At 46.6% G+C, this 27,234-nt stretch overlaps 1 protein-coding gene across 1 annotated transcript; it reads left to right on the forward strand.

Moving 5' to 3' along the window:
- The first annotated feature begins 11,513 nt into the window (after positions 1–11,513).
- Positions 11,514–26,238, forward strand: LOC129711445 (alpha-1,3-galactosyltransferase 2-like). Its single transcript, XM_055659061.1, has 5 exons — positions 11,514–11,683; positions 15,319–15,399; positions 20,410–20,505; positions 21,518–21,655; positions 23,114–26,238. The coding sequence occupies exons 1-5, from the start codon at positions 11,646–11,648 to the stop codon at positions 23,808–23,810; spliced, it is 1,050 nt and encodes a 349-aa protein (XP_055515036.1). The 5' UTR covers positions 11,514–11,645; the 3' UTR covers positions 23,811–26,238.
- Positions 26,239–27,234: the final 996 nt, after the last annotated feature.

A 27,234-nucleotide genomic window follows, 5' to 3' on the forward strand; every position in this document is an offset into this window, starting at 1 on the left:
TATGGTACAATAAGAATTTGGAAACAAATAAAATTATCTTTAAAATTAAGAAATCTATCACTGTTAATGCCAATTGCGAATAACCCTTTATTTAAACCATCTCTTATTGATAAGACATATAACCAATGGGAAAGTCTCGGAATTAGAAGGATCAGGGATATGTACGAAATGGGAAAACCTACTATCATTCCAACAACTACAATTAAAATTTAAATTAAAAAAAACAACCAATATTTTAAATATCTTCAGATTTGCGACTTTGTGAAAAAATATATACAAGGATATCAAAAAGTAACTCCTGACTTATTGGAAGAAGCAATGAATATTGAAGCTGACTCACAAAAATTAATATCCTATTTATATAATAGTATTCTAAATATAGACCTACCATCGACAGAGGTACTTAGAGAAGAGTGGGAACGGGAATTAATGATAAAAATTACTAAGGTTAAATGGGAAAAATACCTGATATATATTCACAAATGTTCAATTAATGTAAGACATAATCTAATTCAATTTAAAATTGTACATAGATTATATTATTCAAAAACAAGATTGAACAAATTTTATCCAAATATATCCGCCACTTGTGATAAATGTCTAGCCCAAAAGGCAACTATAACACACTCCTTAGTTTCCTGCATAAAACTTTATAGATTTTGGAATGATATTTTTGAAATATTTACAAAATTATTCAAGACGAGAATGGAACCTAATACTGAAATGATTATATTTGGTGTAATGGAAGATGGGAATAAATTGAACACATCTCAAAATTTATTCCTTAACTATGATTTAATAATAGCAAAAAAATTAATACTTAAATTTTGGAAGGGTACATCAATACCAACGCTTAAAATGTGGATTGCAAGTATGTTGGACACCGCTCATCTTGAGGAAATGCGATTCCTCCTAATGGATAAATCAGACCAATTCATAACCAGTTGGTCTCCATTCGTCGTTTTTTTGGAATCATATGGTGCAACACAATTGTAAAAAATAACTGTTTCAGGACTGGACGAGGGTTGGTCAAGATTATAAATAATGATCTCCTTTTCTTTTCACTATTTTCTCTCTCAACTTTCTTCATTTACTCGTTTTCTTTCTTCACACACTATATATTTCACATTTTTCTATCCTTTACTATCTAACTTCTTTTTCTTATTCTCATCTTTTTTCAATGTAACAAAAAAAAAAAAAGAAGTTGTACATAAAATGTATTATGAAAATATATATTAGGCACTTTGGTGCCATATGACTGTGCTTACTTCTAATAAAATTAAAAAAAAAAAAATAAAAATTAAAAAAAGTGCAGTAATGAACTGAATCAAGTGCAGCATCAAGCCAGTTATTCTTTGTCTTTGGGCTTAGACTACCTCCACTGGTACTCTGCACAGCCTAAAGTTGTAAGACAACTTGTTCTGTTTGATCTTCTGTTTGTCCACGCCAGGTTGATTGCATTCGTCGAAACAGGGTGGGCCAGGTGAAGGTTGCAATCTCCCACCTGCATAACGATGAACAAAGACGACTCCCTGAAATGTATGCAATGATACGTGGACACGATCTGTCTGCGCTGCTACTCTGCCAAAGAAGTGCTGGTTGGCTGGTTAATTGGGCATCGTAACTTGCCCCTCGTGTAGATGATGCTAATGGACATTAACCCTCTTCTAAACGCTCGATCACGTTTGTAACGCACGATTTTCCAGGTAAGTTGGTAGATGGGGTCTAAAGCACTGATAACTGCGGGGAAGAAGTTGGTCCCAAAATCTGTTGCTTTCAAGCTTTTCCGTCTTCTACCCATTGGGAGAGGAGAAGAGGGATGACTCGTGTATAAATGGTTCTTCGTCAAATCAAGAGTGTCCCAGATACGACACTGAAATTATTGCGTTGCTGCAGCACAACAGGATATTGTAGTCTTAAATACAGATCAGATCAGTGTGTCTATACACCATAGAATATATATATATATATACACACACATCAGTAAACAGATACAGTGCACTAGGTTGTTATAGCTCACCATCTCCTCTCCGAGCCAACCATACATAAGCCCCCCATTTACTGCAACGATACTAGCGGTTGGGGGCGCGGGTGGTCTACTGTAACACACTGCTGAGAGAAACAAGCTTCCTTAACTCCATCTACTATTTCAGGTACATTTACCATCCACCCTTCAACATATTCCTAGACAAGAGGTAATACGTCTAATCTTACTTTGCCGATTCCCACAAACTTCTTCTACACCTGGTCAACGAGAGATTCCAAATTGTCACATCCAAACACCCTTTCGTTACCTTGTCCAATTCCAAATCAAAATTAAACAAGAAAGGAGATTAATATTTTCTTCCACAGTAACTCTCTCTTGAACACACCCAGTGAATTGGTCTCCTTACTTGAAGTTAGAGAAATCGAGATTCATACCGCTGGGCTGCAAGCTGGCTGTTGCCAAGTCTGAAGGTTTTGAGTTACAAGGAGAGGCTGCATGGTTTTGTCCTTGGAGCGTAGGAGGCTGAGGGGAGATGTTATTAAGGTTTATAAAATGACGAGGGACATAGAGAAGGTGAATAGCCACAGTCTTTTTCCCAGGGTAATGGAGTCTAAAGCTAGAGGGCATTAGTTTAATGTGAGGGGGAAGATTCATGAGAATGGATACTATGGGAAACCTTTTCACACAAACAGGATCCTATTCTCAAGAGAGGGTTCTCACATTTGGAAGAGACTGCACTAATTAGGGATAGCCAGCATGTCTTTGCTGGACACTTTAATTCTCCTTCCCATTCCTACACAGACCTTTCTGTCCTCGTGTCCTCCATTGTCAGAGTGAGGCTAAACACAATTTGGAGGAACAGCATCTCATATTTCGCTTGGGCAGTGGTAGATAATAGTGCTGGAGGTGCATTTCCTTCGCTCCATAGATGCTGCTGCACCCGCTGAGTTTCTCCAGCTTTTTTGTGTAACCAAAGGAATAACGTTGTTGTTTGATTTCTTGAGGGCCTCTGGGCTTATAAACAGGATCTAATATAAAGACATGAGTACTGTGGAATGAAGCCAGAAGGTGGCAGCAATGCAACATTGCGGATGCCGGCTGCCGTAAAACTCCAAAGAAGAAGAAGGATCTTGACCCGAAACGTCACCCATTGCTTCTCTCCAGAGCTGAGTTACTCCAGCTTTTTGTGTCGTACTAATTTGATTGAGATTTTTGAGGTGATGAAGAAGATTGATGAAGGTGAATGTTGTCTATGTGGATGTTAGTAAGGCCATTGATAAAGTTCTTCATGGTAGGCTGATCCAGAAAATTAAGATGCACAGAATCCAAGGCGACTTGGTGGTATAGATTCAGAACTGGCTTATTCATAGAAGAGGAGGTTGAGATAGAAGGAAGATATTGAGACTGGAGATCTGTGACCGGTGGGGTTCCACAAGGATCTCTGCTGGGACAGCCGCTGTTTGATCTAGACGTAAATATGGATGGGATGGTGATGACACCAGCACTGGGGGAGTTGCAGACAGAGAGGAAGGCTGTCAGACATTCAGCAAGATACAGATCAGCTACAGAAATGAATGGGGAATTGGCAGATCAATCAATCAATCAACCTTTATTGTCATCTTGCAAGCAACAGTTGTACAGTGCAAAATGAAAAGACGTTTCCCAGTGAATAGCGGAGCATCGCACATGAAATTTAAAAACACTTCACACATAATAACACTAAAAAAAAACAATCCAGTCCCTGATGGAACAGTATAAATAGTTAAAAGCAGGTAAAAAAACACAATGTTAAAATACAGTAAACCAATCATAAAAAATGTCCGGGGCCGCTGATTTGAGTGGCCAGTGCCAGTTATTAAAGTGTCCGTGCCAGCCGCAGAGTCAAGTCAAGTGACTGTGAGTGCAGAGTGACTGTTTAGCAGCCTCACAGCCTGTGGTAGGAAGCTGTTTAGCAGCCTCGTAGTCCGGGCTTTGATGCTTCGATATCTCTTGCCTGATGGCAGGAGATCCAGGTGTGTGTGGAGGGGGTGCAGTTTGTCCTTGGCAATTCTCTGTGCTTTCTTCAGACAGCGGCTCTGGAACAGTTCTTGTACCGAGGGTAGGGAGACGCCAATGATCCTCTCTGCTCCCCTCACTACCCTCTGCAGAGCCTTCCTGTCCGAGCAGTTGCAGGTGGAGCACCACGTATTTATGCAGTACGTGAGTACAGAGTTTAATCAATGGAGTTTAATCAATGCAAGAGTGAGTTGTTGCACTTTGGGAGGTTGAACGTAAGGGGAGAGAATACAGTAAATGATGGCCCTTAACAACATTAATTTGCAGAGGGATTTGGAGGCCAAGTTCAAGGCTCACAGAAGGTGTAGACAAGTAGACAACTAGATAGTAGGAAAGTAGGCGAATGCTACACTTGACTTCAGAGACAATAAGCAGAAGAGTCAGGACATCAAGATACAGCTCCATAGGTTGTGATGCGGGTGTATAATCCAAAATGTTCACAGTTCCTTTCCCTGTTACAAATGCTGTTTGACCCGCTGAGTTCCTCCAGCTTTTAAATCATAGAATAATCTATGCATATCGCTGCTGTTTGTGGTTAGCAGTTGAGATACATGAGATATGGTGCACGGCCAAACGCTTGGCTCAGTTATAACACTTTTTACATCCTTTCCTCACTCTGTAACTATGTCATGAGGGGGGGGGCAAACCACTGGAGCGTGGCAGAAGCCCCCGCTGAACTTCACCCATTTAGCTTTTCACAGCGTGAAAACAGGCCCTTCGGCCCAACGAGTCCGTGCCGACCAGCGATCACCTCGCCCAGGAAAGGCCGCCAACTCCACGATGTTAGGCCGCAGTGGGGACGGTGAAACGATACGGGAAAAAAATCGCATCTCCGTCAAGGTAAGGGATTGAAAAAATTTTCCCCAACCCCCCCTCCCCCACGCATCAAACAAACTAAAGAACACTAAAGGGCCACAAAAAGGTACGACTCTTTGGGCGACTACTCAGGACCATACAGGTATCTCCCCGCTACATGTGAGCAAAGAGTCGTACATTTTTCTGGTCGCTGCTGGATTTTCACCATGTTGAAGATTTTCGGTGACCTGCCGAGACTATGACGAGTCGCCGAGAAAATCACGTAAGTGGGACAGGCCGCTCACATACTAAAAATAAGAATAAGAGAAGAAAGGACAGACAGACTGTTGGCGAGGCTGCCACTGCTAATGGCGACCGATGGTCACACGTGTTTGAGTCGTCGATGTGTGTGATGCTTCCTGCGTCCTCACGTACTGTTTTATTTCCACATAAAAATAATTAGAAACCAACACAGACCAAGATGTTGAGTCATTTCCAGCCACATCCTGATGATCTGGCCCATTTACTCAGCTTCACTCATTTCCTGACCACGTCGCAGATTGCCACAGTCTCTTGTAAGATAATTCATCAAATGTTTATAGACAAAAGGTGCAGGAGTAGGCCATTCGGCCCTTCGAGCCAGCACAGCCATTCAATGTGATCATGGCTGATCATCCCCAATTAGAACCCCGTTCCTGCCTTCTCCCCATATCCCCTGACTCCGCTATCTTTAAGAGCCCTATCTAGCTCTCTCTTGAAAGTATCCAGAGAACTGGCCTCCACCGGCCTCTGAGGCAGAGAATTCCACACTCGCCACTCTCTGTGTGAAAAAATGTTTCCTCCTCTCCGTTCTAAATGGCTTACCCCTTATTCTTAAACAGTGGCCCCTGGTTCTGGACTTCCCCAACATCGGGAACATGTTTCCTGCCTCTAGCGTGTCCAAACCCTTAATAATCTTATATGTTTCAATAAGATGCCCTCTCATCCTTCTAAACTCCAGAGTGTACAAGCCCAGCTGCTCCATTTTCTCAGCATATGACAGTCCCGCCATCCCAGGGATTAACCTGGTGAACCTACGCTGAGCTCCCTCAATAGCAAGAGTGTCCTTCCTCAAATTAAGGGACCAAAACTGCACACAATACTCCAGTTGTGGTCTCACTAGTTTAGTTTAGAGATACAATGTCCAAGCAGGTCCTTTGTCCCACCGCACTTACCTGCGATCCCCGCACACTAACACTATTCTACACACTAGGGACAATTTACAATTTTACTTCAGAGTCACGTGAGTGAAGAGCCCGCTCAGCACGCATGCGCGGCACAAGGAGACTCGCCGCCCGAGAACCGCTGAGATGCGTGGAGGGGGGAGAGGCGGCAACGGGACCACACACGCTGCGGTCCACAGAGGGACAAGTCCGCCAAGGGAGCTCAACACTCCCACTCCAGTGTTTCCACACTGGCCATCTCCCTTGTCGAGGGATCGATGGGGTCCAGAGCTGGGCTGGTCAAGAAGAGGGGTCACTGGCTGAAGTGGAGTATGCTGAGGTACAGGATCAGGAAGAGCTGCTGGGTGTGGCCGCTATGTGGCTCCATCACTAGCGAGATGGCTTTTCAGTCTCAACTGGTGGCCAGCTTACTACCTCTCCAAGACAGGTAGTCATGAGGTGTTGGATTTCATCACGCCTCCCCTAAATTGCATTTACTCAAAGTGCCCACTGTTATTGGGGGGGTACATTGAGCATAGCTTTTAAAAACCCAAATATCTCAAAATGAATTTGATATCCCTGACGTCGGCTATCATTTTCGCATGCTCATCCCAGAGGGACAGGGTAGTATGGCAAAACACCTGACCCTACTGCTCGCAATGCGCTGCAACTTCTCAGGAAGTCATAAATATTGGGATCAGTAGCAGCTTTACTAGCTACTGAACATTGTACCTTTCCAGTGAGCTGAGATACTAGTGTTCAACTATAGTCCATACCTAGAATATGGTGGCAAATGGGCTAATCTGGAGTTATCAACACTTAGACACTGGGCATTAACCTAGTTAGTAATTTTGAGTATGTTCTATTGAGTATATTCATCGGACTGGCTGTAAGGCCACAAATGGACCTGACCTCGGGGTTTCATAGGAAGTGAACTTAACATTTCTGATGCCTTCCGCACAGTGGAGATTGATTCTGCTGTGGGGGGATGTATGTGTCAAACTCTATACATGTGTTGTGTCCATTTTTTCTTGTTTGTTAACCTTTTTCTATGGTATGCAAACATCCAAAGTTGTTTTAAGTGGCCAGTGTCATTATGGAAATCATATGTAAATGCAATTGTGTAGCAGTCTCAAGCTCTTCAGAGAAGGAGGATTGTATTTGTATGCTTTCCACCTTTTTTCTTGAGTATTCTGATATAGATACTGAGCTTTGCAAGCACTTGGTGCCAATGCGAGTTGACTTTAAACGTGCTATATAATAAAATTACTTACTATTAGTGAAGCATATTGCTCAGTAGTGCACCGTGTTGCATGTTGGTTTATAAATTAACAACATCACAGTGGTGACGTATACCAAACCACTTGGGCGGAATAAAATTGATATTATGTGACTATTTATTTAACAATTGGTAACCGTATGTCGTCAAACATGTTTGACCATCAGTAACTTATCTATCAGGTGAGCTAAATAGTGTAAACGAACATTTAAACCAAAATATTTGCTGAGATTACAAAGCAATATGGTCCCCAGATATCGACTTCCTTATATTTCAATTAAATCGTCACGTACCAATGTTTGTCGCATGAAACCAAACTCAAGGCAGCGGCTATGGATACATGCACACGTATTGAGGGGGGGGAATCTAATCTCTATGTTCTCCCCTTCTTCTATCTCATCAATAGGTACATCATCAGTCGGGTACTACGCCTCATCAGTCGGGGACTACACAAAATACAGTGGACTAAAACCACAGTCAGGGTTCCCAGTGGTCCTTGACAAGGCCATTAAAAAACCACTGCTGGGCCTGGATTGCAGAATTGGGAAGACCACTGCTGGGCCTGGATCAGACAGCACTATCAACATGATGACAGCATTCCGTCGCATGTCCACTAGGGAACATACCTGACGAACATCAAGAAGTGGGAAGAGACTGCTCAAACACAGGAACTACACATTCAACTACAACAAAAACCTGTACTGGAGTTCTGGCAGGACTTCACCACAATAAAGGATTCAGCCAAAAGTGCTCTGTCAGCCTACTTAACTCGGGCACCAGGACCCCAGGCCATAGGGCACCTCCCGCTGGTGATCAAATTCAGGAGAGGTTAATCCCCCAGACCCAGGTACACCCAAATCTGGGATGTCAGTGTGGACCTGACGTACCTTAGGGGATGGTCACCAGCCAGGTCCCTCAACCTGGAACAGCCCACCCTGAAGGGACATGCTGATGGCCTTGTCTCAGCACAAAGAGTCCAGTTCCTCCATCCACTACGATTGGACAATATGGTCCACTACACCACGTTACATTACTATTAGGGACTGGGCAAACAGAGCAGACCAGGAACATCAGGTCTAGTCATGGAATTCCGGGCATACCCACCTGAACCACGTTTATGTGTCATGACCCACTTATTGAACTACATCGACACAATAAGTAATCCTCGAGGGAGAGAAAAAGCCTTATGGGTCAGCCACAAGAAACGTTATGGTCAGGTGACGAGCCAACTATCTCAAGTGGCTCAAGCAGGTACTGGGAGTTGCTGGAGTAAATACTAACGTGTATAAATCTTACTCCACCAGGGCAGCATCCACATCAGTGACTAAGAGGATGGACGTGCCAATGGACCACATCCTGGCTACAGCGGGGTGGTCTAGGGAGTATACGCTCCAAACTTTCCACTGACAGAACCTGTATCGTTTGCAGAAAAAGAATCTGCAAAAAATATATAATTTAAGCCCGGGGGAGCATTTGATCTTGTTATTGTTAATAACACCATTATTGTTTTTACAAACAGATTCATGGTTGATTACGATAACATACTTCCTCCCTCGAAAGACTTCGGCAGCGAGTGAAGTATGAACTGTTACACGGTTTGAAATCACAGAGCTTTAAAATCTTCACGTAGTCACTCACGTGACTCCGAAGTGAAATAGTAAGACTAAACGAGAACTTACCAGTTTGAAGTTTGATCTGTATTTTATGAGGAGTTACGATGAGGGATTACGTGCCCTCCGCTCCCACCCTCAATAATATGGGTCAAACTCATAAACTGATGTCTCCTTTTCTTTACTATGTTTATTTCAATAACTGTGTCTGTCTGTGATTCCACTCCGCTGCTTTGAAGTATGTCGCGCATGCGTGCTGAGCGGGCTCTTCACGTAATCCCTCATCCGCTCCTTCAACATCTGCAGTAAGATGCTGCATATGTTCTACCAATCAGTGGTAGCCAGTGCCATCTTGTACACTGCCATGTGCTGGGGCAGCAGGGCGAAGACTGCTGGGTGCCAACAGGATCAACAAGCTCATCAGGAAGGCTGGCTCCATCCTGGGAGCAGAGTTGGATTCATGGGAGGTTGGTCTTGGAGGGGAGGATGCTCCTCAAACTGCGGAGCATCCTGGACAATACAGCTCACCCCCTCCATCCCCGTGACACACACTGGTCAACCTGAGGAGCACCTTCAGCAACAGACTGGTTCCACCAAGATGCAGCACAGAACGCCACAGGAGATCCTTTCTCTGCATTGTATTTACATTTACACCAAGACAATGAACCTACAAACCTGCACCACTCTGGAATGTTTTATTTTTAAATCAAAAATAATGTATTCAAGTACGATACCAAAAGTAATACTTCAAAACAAAACGGTGGTGACATGCCCACCACGGCACCAACTAAACAAGTCATCGAAGACACGGAATTTTCAAATAACCATATCACAATCCTTAGTAAGGATAGGTAGACACAAAAAGCTGGAGTAACTCAGCGGGACAGGCAGCATCTCTGGAGAAAAGGAATGTTTAAGTTTAAGTTTAAGTTCAAGTGAGTTTATTGTCATGTGTCCCTGTATAGGACAATGAAATTCTTGCTTTGCTTCAGCACACAGAACATAGTAGGCATTTACTACAAAACAGATCAATGTGTCCATATACCATTATATAAATATATACACACATGAATAAATAAACTGGTAAAGTGCAAATAACAGATAATGGGTTATTAATAATCAGAGTTTTGTCCGAGCCAGGTTTAATAGCCTGATGGCTGTGGGGAAGTAGCTATTCCTGAACCTGGTCGTTGCAGTCTTCAGGCTCCTGTACCTTCTACCTGAAGGTAGCAGGGAGATGAGTGTGTGGCCAGGATGGTGTGGGTCTTTGATGATACTGCCAGCCTTTTTGAGGCAGCGACTGCGATAAATCCCCTCGATGGAAGGAAGGTCAGAGCCGATGATGGACTGGGCAGTGTTTACTACTTTTTGTAGTCTTTTCCTCTCCAGGGCGCTCAAATTGCCGAACCAAGCCACGATGCAACCGGTCAGTATGCTCTCTACTGTGCACCTGTAGAAGTTAGAGAGAGTCCTCCTTGACAAACCGACTCTCCGTAATCTTCACAGGAAGTGGAGGCGCTGATGTGCTTTCTTGATAATTGCGTTAGTGTTCTCGGACCAGGAAAGATCTTCAGAGACGTGCATGCCCGGGAATTTGAAGCTCTTGACCCTTTCAACCATCGACCCGTTGATATAAACGGGGCTGTGGGTCCCCCTCTTACTCCTTCCAAAGTCCACAATCAGTTCCTTGGTTTTGCTGGTGTTGAGGGCCAGGTTATTGTGCTGGCACCATATGGACAGTTGCTCGATCTCTCTTCTATACTCGGACTCATCCCCATCAGTGATACGTCCCACAACAGTGGTGTCATCAGTGAACTTGATGATGGAGTTCGCACTGTGACTGGCTACGCAGTCATGAGTATAGAGTGAGTACAGCAGGGGGCAGAGCACGTAGCCTTGTGGTGCTCCCGTGCTGATTGTTATCAAGGCTGACACATTTCCACCAATACGAACAGAATGTGGGCTGTGGATGTGTTTGGCGAGGATCCAATTGCAAAGTTTAGCGAGTTTGGCAACCAGTTTGGAGGAGATGATTGTGTTAAATGCCGAGCTGTAATCGATGAATAACAGCCTGACATATGAGTTTTGGTGACGTTTTAGGTCGAAACCCTTCTTCAGATTATTAAGGATAATAATGGGGGGGGGTGTCTGTGTGTGTGTGTGTGTGTGTGTGTGTGTGTGTGTGGGGGGGGGGGGGTCTGTGTGTGTGTGTATGTGTGGGGGTGGGGTGGGCTGTGTGTGTGTGTGGGGGGGGGGGTGTCTGTGTGTGGGTGTGTCTGTGTGTGGGGGTGTCTGTGTGTGGGGGTGTCTGTGTGTGGGTGTCTGTGTGTGGGTGTGTCTGTGTGTGGGGGGTGTCTGTGTGTGGGGGTGTCTGTGTGTGGGTGTGTCTGTGCGTGTGTATGTGTGTGGGTGTGTCTGTGTGTGTGGTGTGTCTGTGTGGGGGGGGTGTCTATGTGTGGGTGTGTCTGTGTGTGGGGTGTGTGTGTGTGTGGGTGTGTCTGTGTGTGGGGGTGTGTCTGTGTGTGGGGGGGGGGGTGTCTGTGTGTGTGGTGTGTGTGTGTGTGTGTGTGTGTCTGTGGGGGGGGGGGTCTGTGTGTGTGGGTGTGTCTGTGGGTGTGTGTGTGGGTCCATAGCCGCGCCTCCTCGCCACTCCAACAGCGACCAGCGCTGGTCCCGACACCGCGCCACAGCCCGGCTCCCTGTACACGGCACTGCCCATGACGTCCATGGGGACCAAGTGCATCTCCTGCCTAAAGTGAGTGGCCTCTCCTTCTATCCCTCCCCCCCCCCCCCCCCCCCCCCCCCCTCTCTCCCCCCCCTCTCCCACCCTCTCCCATCTCTCCCCCCTCTCCCCTTCCCCCTCCTCTCTCCCCAAACCTCAATGAACATACCCCCGGGCGCGGGGTGAAGTTTCTCAGCCTCCGCTCACTGCTTATTCCAAAAGACGATGGGGCATTTTGCGTTTGCATTCAGGCGTGTGTTCGTTTAGATGTTCGTTTACTTTCTGAGATGCGCAGATTGTTGTGTTTTGAGACAAACACACCGAGAGACAGAAACAGAGAGAGACATGGAGATATGAAGAGAGACAGAGGGACTGAGATACATAGAGAGGCAGATAGATGTGGAGAGGGGGACAGAACTGTAGCAACAGGCGGTGCTGGGTGCTGGGTGCTGGGGTGGGGAGATATATTGAGCAGGCAGATAGATGTTGGCGATCAGGTCGGGCAGCGGGCGGGGAGCCACAGTGCTGGGATTTGTTGCTCCGACTCCCCACCTTATCTCTTGCTCTAACCCTCGACTACTGGGAAAGAAATCAAGCAACGCTACTGATCAAACGAGCAGCGAGAGAGGGACACACACACACACACACACACACACAGAGTGCTGGAGTAACTCAGCGAGTCAGGCAGCATCTGCATGGATAGGTGACGTTTCACAGAGTGCTGAGTAACTCAGCGAGTCAGGCAGCATCTGTGGAGAACATGGATAGGTGACGTTTCGGGTTCGGGTCTGAAGAAGGGTCCCAACCCGAGTCAAGCCAAGAGAGTTCATGTGTCATATGTAATCGAAAGGAACAGTGAAATCTGTAAACACGGTCTTCAATGGATGGGATAGATATGCAGGAAGGAACTGCAGGTGCTGGTTTAAACCGAAGATAGACACAAAGTGCTGGAATATCTCGGCGGGACAGGCGGCATCTCTGGAGAGAAGGAATGGGTGACGTTTTGGGTCGAGACCCTTCTTCAGACACGTCTATCCTCCACAGACGCTGCCTGGCCCGCTGAGTTCCTCCAGCACTTTGTGTTTTGCTCGTATTCCAACATCTGCGGTTCCTGGTCTCGACTGATCTTTCTCGCTCAATTAAACAACGTTGCAAATGAGAATGAGATATTGAATTGAATTGAATACACAATGTACACATACAAGGAATTTGCCCCGGTGCTCCGCTCGCAAGTAACAACATGACATACAGTAAACAATTAAGAATAAAATATTATAATTTAAACATGGGAAGAATTAAATAAAATACCAGAGCAAAAGGGAGGCTACAGATTTTTGGCTGTTGTGTAGAGCTGCTACTCGTGAATAAAAACTGTTTTTATGTCGGGCTGTGGCAGCTTTGACAGTTCCAGGGGGAAGTGATTCAAAGAGTTTGTGGCCAGGGTGAGAGGGGTCAGAGATGATCTTGCCCGCTCGCTTCCTGGCCCTTGCAGTGGACAGTGCAGGGTCGGTGGACATCCCGGCGTGGTGGACACCAAATCATCGGGAATTGGGATGTTGCGATTGTTAAATTGAGTGAATCTTTATCTTGTTATCCGAAGATAGAAACAAACTACTGGGGTAACTCAGCGGGACAGGCAGCATCAATGGAGAGAAAGAATGGTTGGCGTTTCGAGTCATAGAAACATAGAAAATAGGTGCAGGAGGAGGCCATTTGGCCCTTCGAGCCTGCACCATTCGCCATTCAATGTGATCATGGCTGATCATCCACAATCAGGAACCCGTGCCTGCCTTCTCCCCATATCCCTCGGCTCCACTAGCCCCTAGAGCTCTAACTAACTTTCAAATTCATCCAGTGAATTAGCCTCGACTGCCTTGTGTGGCAGAGAATTCCATAAATTCACACATCTCTGAAGAGCCGAGAGGCTTCGTCAACTGGCCAGGGAAACAAGAGATATATAGACGGTGATGTAGAGAGACAGAACACATTAATAAACGACGGGCAAAAAAGAAACGATGATAAAGGAAACAGGCCATTGTTAGCTGTTTGAAGATCAGTCTGAAGAAGGGTTTCGGCCCGAAACGTTGCCTATTTCCTTCGCTCCATAGATGCTGCTGCACCCGCTGAGTTTCTCCAGCTTTTTTGTGTACCTTCGATTCTCCAGCATCTGCAGTTCCTTCTTGAACATTGTTAGCTGTGGTTATTTAGTGGTTCCATGGAGATTTCTGGGGGGTTGAGTGCAGCATTTTGCAAGTTGCTCCAGAGATGCAGTCTGAGTTTCTCCAGCGTTCTGTGACTATCTTGTACTGTGTCAGTTGTCTGAGACCGCGTGAATCCCATTTCACATCAGTTGATTGTTCCGATGTTGGTTGTAAGCTGTGATGAAATGACTAATAGGTTTATGTTGACAATTGCTATTCCTGAGCCTGGTGAAGCACTTTCAATCCTCTCTCTACCTTCTGCCCGAAGAGAAGAGACAATGACCGGGTCAGCTGCACTAGATTATGTTGCTGCTTCCGGGAGGCAGCGTGAAGTGTAGATGGAGTCAATGGTGGGGAGTCTGATTTGTCTGATGGTCTGTGGTGGACAAAAATGCTGGAGAAACTCAGTGGCTGAGGCTGCATCTATGGAGCAAAGGAAGAGGCGACGTTTCAGGTCGAGACCCTTCCTCAGAAGGCAGGAACGGGGTACTGATTGGGGATGATCAGCCATGATCACAAGGGCCAAATGGCCTACTCCTGCACCTATTGTCTATTGTCTATTGTCGGGCAGAACTCCAGCATTTGTGTCTGTCTGTGGTAAAAGGAAAATCAAATAACTAAAAAATAGAAAGGGCTTTTAGGCTTGTAATGTTCTGGTTTACCACTGTTGTTGAAATGGAATCTGTTGATTCGTCAAAAAGGGATTGAGGTTACTTAGAATTGGAGTTTCAGTTGAGTTTATTGTCCCGTGTACTGAGGTACAGAGAAAAGCTTTTGTTGCGTGCTAACCAGTCAGCAGAAAGACAATACATGATTACAATCGAGCCATTTACAGTTGTACAGAAACATAGAAACATAGAAAATAGGTGCAGGAGTTGAGGCCATTCGGCCCTTCGAGCCTGCACCGCCATTCAATATGATCATGGCTGATCATCCAACTCAATATCCCGTACCTGCCTTCTCTCCATACCCCCTGATACCTTTAGCCACAAGGGCCACATCTAACTCCCTCTTAAATATAGCCAATGAACTGGCCTCAACTACCCTCTGCGGCAGAGAATTCCAGAGATTCACCGCTCTCTGTGTGAAAAATGTTCTTCTCATCTCGGTCCCAAAAGACTTCCCCCTTATCCTTAAACTGTGACCCCTTGTCCTGGACTTCCCCAACATCGGGAACAATCTTCCTGCATCTAGCCTGTCCAACCCCTTATATAGTCCAAGGGTCACCAATGAGTTAGACAGTGGTTCCGCACTGCTCTCTAGTTGTGGTAGGATGGTTCAGATGCCTGATGACAGCTGGGAAGAAGCTGTCCCTGAATCGGGAGATGTGAGTTTTCACACTTCTGTACCTCTTGCCCGGAGGAGATGAGAATGGAATGATTGGACAGCACTGTAGATAAGTTGCAGGGTAGATTGAATGGTGTGTAACACCATGACTGATGTGTGTGTCTCTCTCTTATTATTCAGGTACCTGGTGATGAGACAGAAATGCTTGTGTTTACTTCTCGTCTTCACTGTCTATTCACTGGTGAACCCTGTGTTCTTCAGGTAAGGAACTATCTACACGATAGAAGGTGCCCATTGGTTTTCAGCTGGGTAGCGTTGTCAGTCTGCTGCATTCGAGACTTTATGCTCCTGGTCTGGTACACCTCACGCTGCCTCAGCAAGGCCAGCAGCATCATCACAGACCAGTCGCACCCCGGCCACTCCCTCTTCTCCCCTCTCCCATCAGCCAAGAGGTACAGGAGTGTGAAAACACACACCTCCAGATTCAGGGCCAGTTTCATCCCGGCAACTGAACCATCCTATCACAACTAGAGAGCGGTCCTGAGCTACTATCTACATCATAGAAACATAGAAACATAGAAATTAGGTGCAGGAGTAGGCCATTCGGCCCTTCGAGCCTGCACCGCCATTCAATATGATCATGGCTGATCATCCAACTTGGTATCCCGTACCTGCCTTCTCTCCATACCCCCTGATCCCCTTAGCCACAAGGGCCACATCTAACTCCCTCTTAAATATAGCCAATGAACTGCCTCAACTACCCTCTGTGGCAGAGAGTTCCAGAGATTCACCACTCTCTGTGTGAAAAAAGTTCTTCTCATCTCGGTTTTAAAGGATTTCCCCCTTATCCTTAAGCTGTGACCCCTTGTCCTGGACTTCCCTAACATCGGGAACAATCTTCCTGCATCTAGCCTGTCCAACCCCTTAAGAATTTTGTAAGTTTCTATAAGATCCCCTCTCAATCTTCTAAATTCTAGAGAGTATAAACCAAGTCTATCCAGTCTTTCTTCATAAGACAGTCCTGACATCCCAGGAATCAGTCTGGTGAACCGTCTCTGCACTCCCTCTATGGCAATAATGTCCTTCCTCAGATTTGGAGACCAAAACTGTACGCAATACTCCAGGTGTGGTCTCACCAAGACCCTGTACAACTGCAGTAGAACCTCTCTGCTCCTATACTCAAATCCTTGTGCAATGAAAGCTAACATACCATTCGCTTTCTTTACTGCCTGCTGCACCTGCATGCCTACCTTCAATGACTGGTGTACCATGACACCCAGGTCTCGTTGCATCTCCCCCTTTCCCAATCGGCCACCATTTAGATAATAAATTAGATAACACCTCAATTAGATCATAATTTAGATAACACCCTCGGACTATCCTTGATTGGACTTTGATTTTTGATTGGAATGCACACCTATTTGTTCCCCTCCCCTCCACCCACATTCCTTTATCTGCCTTCCCAATTTGCAACGTCAATCCCTTTTATAACACCTTCGGTTTTAATCTCCGACTTTTGTCCCAACCATCTGAAGATCAAATCCCCCTCGCCTGTGTCCACCAAATCAGTCTGAAGGAGGGTCCCATCCCAAAACGTCACCTATCCATGTTCTCCACAGATGCTGCCTGACCCACTGAGTTATGGTGCAGCAGCATCTATGGAGCTAAGGAAATAGGCAACGTTTTGGGCTGAAACCCTTCTGGAAATAGGCAACGTTTCGGGCCGAAACCCTTCCGGGTTTCGGCCCGAAACGTTGCCTATTTCCTTAGCTCCATAGATGCTGCTGCACCCGCTGAGTTACTCCAGCACTCTGTGAAACGTCACCTATCCATGTTCTCTCCACAGATGCTGCCTGACCCGCTGAGTTACTCCAGCACTCTGTGCCCTGTTCTGACTGTCTACCCTATCTACGGAACTCTGGTTATAATGTAGTCCGTGTACAGTGGTACAGTTGTCCCTCACAGCCCCAGAGACACTGGTTCAACCCTGACTACGAGTGCCGTCTGTACGATCTCCCTGTAACGCTGTGGCCTTTTCTCCTGGAGCTCCAGTTTCCTCCCACGCTCCAAAAACATACGGGTTTGTAGGTTAATTGGCTTCAGTAAAATTATAAATTGTCCCTCGGGTGTAGAATAGAACTAATGTACGGGGTGATCACTGGTCGATGGGCCGAATGGCCTGTTTCTGAGCTGTATCTCTACTACACTGACCAGGAAACACACATGGGCTGTTGAGCTGCCTGCTCTGGTCTTCATATAACAATCCCTCTCCAATGTAAGTAGTTTCCCCACACAGAGAGTTGTGCATTGCAACAATCCTGATCAATGCTGGACAACGTGGAGAAAGATCACAGTCACAACGACTAACAAAGGAACTGTTCTGAGGAATGTTCTTCTCTCAGTTTGTGCAACTGAAACGTTGCGATCATATGAAGAGATGGCAGCTCCCCAAACTGGTCCTTTGAAGCAAAATCATGAAATATTAAGTTGCAACAATGTCCAGCCTTTTATCTGATAAAATGCAAGCGTGAACATAATAAGCAGGTGCAGAAAATAAAGGCGACTTTATTAGCATTGCCTGTAGGCAGAAGGCAGGAATAATAGCAACAATAAACTTGGAGGTAAATAAAGATTTGATGTCCATTTCCAACTACCGAGCCTCAAAGTTGCTTAACAACCGTTCCAGCTAAGTGTTTTGATTCTGTTTGTACAAAATAATGCAGTGTTTGTTTGCCAATGTTCAGCAGTATATATCCTAGAGAGTTACCAGGTCAGCGCTGAGACTACAGCATTCAAATCAACCATTCTGCCCAATTGATACCAGCTGCTGATAGACATAAAAAGCTGGAGTAACTCAGCGGATGGGTCAGGCAGCATCTGTGGAGAACATGGATAGGTGACGTTTCACAGAGTGCTGGAGTAACTCAGCGGGTCAGGCAGCATCTGTGGAGAACATGGATAGGTGACGTTTCACAGAGTGCTGGAGTAACTCAGCGGGTCAGGCAGCATCTGTGGAGAACATGGATAGGTGACGTTTCACAGAGTGCTGGAGTAACTCAGTGGGTCAGGCAGCATCTGTGGAGAACATGGATAGGTGACGTTTCACACAGTGCTGGAGTAACTCAGCGGGTCAGGCAGCATCTGTGGAGAACATGGATAGGTGACGTTTCACAGAGTGCTGGAGTAACTCAGTGGGTCAGGCAGCATCTGTGGAGAACATGGATAGGTGACGTTTCACAGAGTGCTGGAGTAACTCAGCGGGTCAGGCAGCATCTATGGAGCTAAGGAAATAGGCAATGTTTCGGGCCGAAACCCTTCCGGGTTTCGGCCCGAAACGTTGCCTATTTCCAGAAGGGTTTCGGCCCGAAACGTTGCCTATTTCCTTAGCTCCATAGATGCTGCTGCACCATAACTGAGTGGGTCAGGCAGCATCTGTGGAGAACATGGATAGGTGACGTTTTGGGTTGGGACCCTCCTTCAGACTGATTTGGTGGACACAGGCGAGGGGGATTTGATCTTCAGATGGTTGGGACAAAAGTCGGAAATTAAAACCGAAGGTGTTATAAAAGGGATTGAAGTTGCAAATTGGGAAGGCAGATAAAGGAATGTGGGTGGAGGGGAGGGTGGATAGGTGACGTTTTACAGAGTGCTGGAGTAACTCAGCGGGTCAGGCAGCAGCTTTGTGTGAAAAAGTTACCCCTCGGATTCTTATTAAATCTTTTCCCCCTCACCTTGAACCTTTGTCCTCTGGTCCTCGATTCCCCTACTCTGGGCAAGAGACTCTGTGCATCTACCCGATCTATTCCTCTCATGATTTTGTACACCTGTCCTGGCAACATCCTTGTAAATCTTCTCTGAACCCTTTCAAGCTTGACAATATATTTCCTATAACACAGTGCCCAGAACTGAACACAATATTCTAGATGCGGTCTCACTGACATCTTATACAACTGCAACATGACCTCCCAACGTCTATATTAATGTCTTGGTTTCCTTGTTTTGATTAGTTGCTTTATGCCAATGCTGTTGTGGTCCAAGAATGTTCACTTCCCTGTGATGGATGTGGACTCGATACCAGCTGTTTTTATGTTAGCCCTACCCAATTAAAGCGTTAAACCATCCTTACATATCCCTCAGCGGGAAAGTTGCTGCCTCACAGCACCAGTGAACAGGTTCCAACCTCACTATGGGTGCTGTTTGTACGGAGTTTGTACATTCTCCCCGTGATCGCGTGGGTTTTCTCCAGGTGCTCAGGTTTCCTCCCACACTGTAAAGAAGTGCAGATTTGTAGGTTAATTGGCTTGGGTAAAATTGTCCCTTGTGTGTGGGATTGTGTTCATGGATGGGGTTCACTTGTCTGTGTGGATTCAATGGGTCGAAGGATCATTTTCCATACTGTATCTCTAAACTAAATGAAACTAAAAAACATTAATACAATGCTGCACTGAACTGCTAAAAGACGATGCATTAGATGCAGTCAACTGTTTCACAAGGTTGCCCATTCTGCATGAAGCCCTTTGATCGGTCTGTTCCAAGGGGGTAGTTCTATGCACCAAGATTCCTCCTCTAAGGCATGACAGTCCCATAGAAATGTTTGGCCACTTTTAAATCATTTACCCAGAATTTTCAATGTGCAATCGGTTAGGATCAGTGGGAGTGATTGGGCTAGATGTAGGGCCGTGCGTGGATATGTGACATTCCGGGTCTGGATCCATCTTTAGACCGGCTGAAGAATGGTCCTGACCCCAACCATAACCGATCCACGGTCTTCAGAGGTGCCCTCTGACCCCCTAAGTCACGTCAGCATTTTGTGTCTTTCCTTGGAAAACCAGCATCTGCAGTTCCTTGTTAAAGGGGCCAATGTTGTTCAGCTGGAATTGGGAGCGGAGACAATTTACAAGGATGCTTCAGGACTAGGGGCCTGAGTTATAGGAGAGAGGTTGGGCAGACTAGGCCTTCATTCCATGGAGTGTAGGAGGATGAGGGGTGATCTTACAGAGGTGGATAAGATCGTGAGGAGAATAGGTCAGTCTTTTACCCAGAGTAGGTTAATCAAGAACCAGAGGTCGAGGGGAAATGTTTGACAGGAATCTGATGGGGTGGGTGTATGGAACGAGCTGCCAGAGGAGGTAGTTGAGGCAGCCAGGAGATTGCTGGCTGCATTGTCTGCACTTCTTATATTTGTAATTGTATTCAACTGCATTTAATCTATCTGTATTTCATTGCATTGAATAATATCCAAGCTAACACCATTCAATGATCTGCCTTCAGGTTTCTGGAAGGCCTCATTCCCATGGAAAAGTGTCATTTGCCCAAAGGATTCAAGCTGAGGCCTGGGACCCATGCAGACAACTATCTGGATTATTGGTTGGTGCCATTTTATTCTCAAACATCTGTCAATTGTCTATTGGATTGTGGTGTTGTTGCTGAAATTGCCATCTGTATGTTTCTGGGGCTCTTGTTGGATTGGCCTTCCTTCAATGGGCATTGGGAGCTTGACACATTAGTTTAGTTTAGAGATACAGCACAGAAACAGGCCCTTTGGCCCATCGTTTCCATGCCAGCCAGCGATCCCCGCACGCTAACACTATCCTACGCACACTCAGGGACAATTTACAATTTTACCAAAGCCAATTAACCTACAACACCACATGTATTTGGAGTGTGGGAGGAAACCGGAGCACCCGGAGAAAACCCACGCAGATCACGGGGAGAACGTACAAAGTCCGTACAGACAGCGCCCGTAGTCAGGATCGAACCCTAACGCTGCATCACCCTTTTGCCTGATGGGAGAGGGGAGAAGAGGGAGTGGCCAGGGTGTGACTCGTCCTTGATGATGCTGCTGGCCTTGCCGAGGCAGCGTGATGGGGTTGATTTGTGCGATGGTCTGGGCTGCGTCCACAATTTCCTGCGGTCTTGGATGGAGCTGTTCCCAAACCCTGCTGTGATGCATCCTGATACAATGCTTACATTGGTTGAATGGTTCTTGAATAGCTGTCCACTGAGTCAACACGTCCTCCTACCACAAAGCACAACTACAGATGCTGGTTTTCCCCAAAGATAGACACAAATGTTGGAGTAACTCAGCGGGAATAACTCAGAGCGTGAAGAAGGGTCTCGACCCGAAACGTCACCCATTACTGCCGAGTTACTCCAGCATTTTGTGTCTCTTCCTTATTGCAGCATGTTGCAATGAAGTCTAACAATGCCATCTGCCCCTGACATCGCTTCTCTCAGATAGATGCATGTTGGCCTTCAATGACTTGTACACAAACCCTTGAACATCAATTCTGGGTAACCCCTTCAGAGCATCTGAACTGGAGATGAAAGATGTAGAATGGAGGCTGTTTCTCTCAGCTGTCTTTCCTCCTCTATCTAGGACCAGGACGGATGTGCAAACCTGTACACAATGGAAAGCTCCAATCATATGGGATGGCACCTTCAACGCAACGGTGTACGATGAGATGTATAAGAAGCAGAACATTGTTATTGGTCTCACAGTCTTTGCAGTTGGCAAGTATGTTATAACGTCTGACATCGCAGAAACATGCCCTTCGGCTCTACTTGCCTATGCTGACCAACATGCTCACACTAGTCCCACACGCCTGCGTTTGGCCCATATCCCGCAAAACCTTCCCTATCCTGTGCTGTAAACAATTTCACTATCAAACTCTATCTGCAGTGAATAAACCTCGCACACGAACACTATCCCACACACTCCAGGGACTATTTACATTTGTACCAAGAAAATTAACCAACAAACCTGTACGCCTTTGGAGTGTGGGAGGAGACCATGGAGAAACATAGAAACATAGAAATTAGGTGCAGGAGTAGAGGCCATTCGGCCCTTCGAGCCTGCACCATTCGCCATTCAATACGATCATGGCTGATCATCCAACTCAGTATCCCGTCCCTGCCTTCTCTCCATACCCCCTGATCCCTTTAGCCACAAGGGCCACATCTAACTCCCTCTTAAATATAGCCAATGAACTGGCCTCGACTACCTTCTGTGGCAGAGAATTCCAGAGAAGATCTCGGAGAAAACACACGTGGTCTCGGGGAGAATGTACAAACTCCGTACAGACAGCACCCGTAGTCGGGTTCGAACCCGGGTCCCGGGCGCTGTGAGGCAGCAACTCTACCGCTGTGTCACCCTGTGGTCAGCACTAGTGGAGAGCAATGATGGGTTGTTGCAAGGGTGGGCAAGGATTGATTTGGTGACCATTACCTGGGACAGCCAACATTGGCTTCTGCTGGCTGTGTCCTTCACTCACACACGTCTGTGGTCAGCTGGGCTCGGAAGCAACAATCAGGGTGGTTGTGTGGACAAAACGTATATTGGAGAAGGAACTGCAGATGCTGCTTTACACCAAAGTGCTGGAGTAACTCAGCGGGACAGGCAGCATCTCTGGAGAAAAGGAATGGGTGACGTTTCGGGTCGAGACCCTTCTTCAGACTAGGCAGGGGAGAGGGAAACTAGAATACATGATCACCGAGTTACGAAACACTTTAACTCCCCCTCACCGCCCCACGCTGAACTTCCTGTCCTGGGCTTCCTCCATAGTCAGAGCGAGGCCCAGTGCAAATTGGAGGAACAGCACCTCATGTTGGGCTTGGGCAGCTTACACCCCAGCGGTATGAACATTGACTTCTTCTCTCTCTGTCCCTCCCCCACCCTAGTTCTCCCACTAGTTTCACTGTCCTCCTGATTAATTTGACTGTTTGTACGCCTCCTTGCCACCTCATCCAACAATGAACCAGTCTACATTTCCTTGATCAACGTCTGCTTTGATCTGACATTTTCACGCCTTACCCTTCCATATCTCTAGTCTCCCTCTCAGGGTTGAGACACTTCTCCAGTCAGGCATTCCTTCTGTCCAGAGCTGCTGCCTGTCCGGCTGTGTTACTCCAACATCTTTGTGTGTGTGTGTGTGTGTGTGTGTGTGTGTGAGTTTGTTTGTCTTTTATATTTCAGTTACCTAGACATGTTCCTGGAGAGATTCCTGGTGTCGGCTGATGAGCACTTCATGCCGGGGTTCCCTGTCATCTACTATGTGTTTGTGGATGACCTGGCCAAGCTGAGAAGGATCAGCGCAAGGCTGAGTAACAGAGGGATATTGCGGGAAGTGGCTGTGGAGAAGCAGAGGCGATGGCAGGATAATTCCATGTTTCGCATGAAACTGATCAAGGAGTTGATCGAGACTCGAGTGAATAACGAGGCGAATTACATCTTCTGCTTCGATGTGGACCAGCATTTCAGTGGGCGCTTTGGCACGGAGGCGCTGGGCGATTCGGTAGCGCTGCTCCACTCCTGGTTCTACAGGAGGCCCAGGTTCATGTACCCGTATGAGACTAACCCGCTGTCCGCGGCTAGCCTGCAGAGTCGCGGTGACTTCTACTACCACGCGGCTGTGTTTGGTGGTACGTGGCAGAACGTGAGGCGGTTGACCGAGGCCTGTCACAGAGGCATCGTGGAGGACAAGCAGCGCAAGGTGGAGGCACGGTGGCACGATGAGAGCCATCTCAACAAGTACTTCTGGCTTAACAAACCCACCAAGATCTTGTCTCCAGAATACTGTTGGGACCCTTTCATAGGCTGGCGTACTGACATCCACATCTTCCGGCTGCAGTGGGCCAGTAAACAATACGAGGCCAGTCGGCAACTTGACTGACCAGTCGACAAATTGCATCCATCGATTATTCAATTAGTTTTAGTTAGGGATACAGCACGGAAACAGGCCCTTCGGCCCACTGAGTCCGCACTGACCTACAAGAACAACACCCTGCACACACTAGGGCCAATTTACACATATACCAAACCAATTAACCTGCATTTCTGCAGCCTTCGTTCAAGCCAAGCTGTTTGAATGACAATAAAAGGAATTCTATTTCTAGGTTTGGAGGTTAATTGGTTTGGTATATGTGTAAATTGGCCCTAGTGTGTGTTGTTCTTGTAGGTCAGTATGGACCCGGTGGGCTGAAGGGCCTGTACGTCTTTGGAGTGTGGGAGGAAACCGGAACATCACGCTAGATGCAGGAAACATGTTCACGATGTTGGGGGAGTCCAGAACCAGGGGCCACAGTTTAAGAATAAGGGGTAGGCCATTTGGAACGGAGATGAGGAAACACTTTTTCACCCAGAGAGTTGTGAATCTGTTTCAGAAGGCAGTGGAGGCCAATTCACTGGATGTTTTCAAGAGAGTTACAGTAGATAGAGCTCTTAGGGCTAGTGGAATCAAGGGATATGGGGTGAAGGCAGGAACAGGGTACTGATTGTGGATGATCAGCCACGATCACATTGAATGGCTGTGCTGACTCAAAGGGCCGAATGGCCTACTCCTGCACCTATTGTCTATGGTTCTATGTATCTATGTATCTAAACCCCACATAGGTCACGGGGAGAATGTACAAACTCCGTATAGAAGTACCTGTGGTCTGGATCGAACCCGGGTCTCTGGCGCTGTGGCCCTCACCCAGCAGTTAGGTGTGGATTCCGTGCATGAAAACGTTGTTCAACTCTGCCTTAACCATCTGCCTTATTTACTTCACGCGCACCAGTCCACAAAACAACTTCGCCTATTTCCTTCGCTCCATAGATGCTGCTGCACCCGCTGAGTTTCTCCAACATTTTTGTCTACATTTGATTTTCCAGCATCTGCAGTTCCTTCTTGAACAATTTACAAGTGCTTTCCCCTTCTCACCCTCTTTACAATGGCACTGAAGCTTGAATGAGGAACAATTGAATAGTTGTTACAATTCCCTGATCAGTTCAGTTCAGTGTAGTTTATTGTCATGTATACTGAAGTACGGTGACAAGCTTTTGTGGCATGCCAACCAGTCAGCGGAAAGGACAATACATGATTACAATCGAGCCATTTACAGTGTACAGATACATGATAAAGGAATAACAGTTAGTGCAAGGTAACGCCAGCAAGGTGCGATCAAAGGTAGTCCAAGGGTCACCAATGAGGTAGATAGTAGTTCAGGACTCTTGGGTTACACAAAAAAGCTGGAGAAACTCAGCAGGTGCAGCAGCATCAAAACTCTTCAGGACTCTTCTCTGGTTGTGGTAGGATGATTCAGTTGCCTGATAACAGCTGGGAAGAAACTGTCCCTGAATCTGAAGGTGTGCGTTTACACACTTTTATACATTTTGCCCGGTGGGAGAGGGGAGAAGAGGGAATGGCCAGGGGAGAGACTGGTCCTTGATGATGCTGCTGGCCTTGCCGAGGCAGCGTGAGGTGTAGATGGAGTCAATGGAAGGGAGGTCGGTTTGTGTGATGGTCTGGGCTGCGACCACAATTCGCTGCAATTTCCTGCGATCTTGGATGGAGCTGTTCCCAAACCAATGCATCCTGGTACGTTGCTTAGAATGGTTGAATGGTACTTGGATAGCCATCCTTTGAGTCAACATGTCCTCCTAACAAGCAGCACCTCAACGAGTTGCCCTTCACCATTGCCTTGGTGCTGGGAATGTGAAGAGAATTCTCCAATGGCCTTTGTGCAGGTAGGGGGTCCCAGCTGATGTACAAGGAGAAGATGAGGTGAGGCAGCCAGGAACTGCCGATGCTGGTTTACATCGAAGATAGACACAACATGCTGGAGTAACTCAGCGGGACAGGCAGCATCTCTGGAGAAAACAAATAGGTGACGTTTCGGGTTGAGACCCTTCCTCAGACTGGGCATTCTGAGTGAGGACAAATGTGTTCAAAGAATTCCCCTGACTCTCAGTCTGATGAAGGGTCTCGACCAGAACCGTCACCCATTCCTTCTCTCCAGAGATGATGCTGCCTGTCCCACTGAGTTACTCCAGCATTTTGTGTCTATCTTCATTTTGAATAAACTTGCTCTGTGAATTACATATAGACCCATTAAGGTCAGCACTGATTTTTACATTATTTTGTTGTCATTAGTAGTTTGCAAATCTTCCTCTTTGGAGACAAAACTGTCTGTTTGATTTGTGTTGAATAAATGTGTCATTTTGACAGATATTTACATTTTTGAAATAAAAGAATCCTTGCATTTACTTTGGTTCCTCCTTTTGTCTCCTGAGTTTTCAGCCCAGACGGGCATCGGTGATTGGATTGATTGAAAGATGCAGCAGGGAAATAGGCCATTCGGCCCATTGAATCCATGCTGACCATCGATCACCCAATAACATTGGTTCTATGTTAGAAACATAGAAAATAGGTGCAAGGGTAGGCCATTCGGCCCTTCGAGCCAGCACCGCCATTCAATATGATCATGGCTGATCATCCACAATCAGTAACCCGTTCCTGCCTTCTCCCCATATCCCTTGATTCCATTGGCCCTAAGAGTTAAATCTAACTCTCTCTTGAAGATGTTATGCCACTTTTGCCCTCAACGATGACCTGGTGAGTATGAACAGTTTGCCATGTTGTGCCATGTATTTGGCAGCTGGACAGATGGATGAGATTGGTTCCCTGTTACTGGGTGAGTGAGCCCTGTAGGTTACTCAGCAATGTGAGATCAGGTGTGGTTACCATGTAGTGGAGGACAAGGAGCTCGGAGCTCGGCATATGCGAGCTGCACATGCTGGGCGGTTTGGCCCGCGGCTGGACTCTGGATCAGTGGGCCATCGTGGAGACATCAGGAGTGGATCCGACGTCGAGAAGGTCAGGCTGGCAGTCGATGAGGGTCAGTGATCGAGGGCGGGACACGTGGGAGCTGGAGGACAGACACACCGCTGGGAACAACAGGGGATCCCGTGTGTGGGGGAACCACCAGGAACTAAGTGGGGCCATAAATGGAATGTGTGAAAAATGGAAACTTTGTTGGTGCCCTTGATGTGGTGACTCTTTGCATACCTTGTGTAGGAAGGAACTGCAGGTGCTTTAAATCCAAGGTAGACACAAAACACTGAAGTAACTCAGCGGGACAGGCAGCATCTCTGGAGGGAAGGAATGGGTGATGTTGTATAGTTGTATAGTTCCCTGCAGGGGGGGGGAGGTAAGTTCCCAGAGTGCGTTCGGGACTTGACACTACTCTCTGCAGAGCACGGCGGATAGGCCCGACTGGCCCCTCGAAATATCTGGGAGTCCACATCTCTGAGGATATGACATGGTCAACACGCCT

The sequence above is a fragment of the Leucoraja erinacea genome, chromosome 30 (genome assembly GCF_028641065.1).
Source record: "Leucoraja erinacea ecotype New England chromosome 30, Leri_hhj_1, whole genome shotgun sequence".
Classification (NCBI taxonomy): domain Eukaryota; kingdom Metazoa; phylum Chordata; class Chondrichthyes; order Rajiformes; family Rajidae; genus Leucoraja; species Leucoraja erinaceus.

Coding starts and splice junctions, on each gene's coding strand:
- LOC129711445 (XM_055659061.1), top strand. CDS start 11,646: ATGACGTCCATGGGGACCAAGTGCATCTCCTGCCTAAA. Junction 20,506..21,517: donor GACAACTATCTGGATTATTG/GTTGGTGCCATT, acceptor TCCTCTATCTAG/GACCAGGACGGATGTGCAAA. Junction 21,656..23,113: donor ACAGTCTTTGCAGTTGGCAA/GTATGTTATAAC, acceptor TTTATATTTCAG/TTACCTAGACATGTTCCTGG.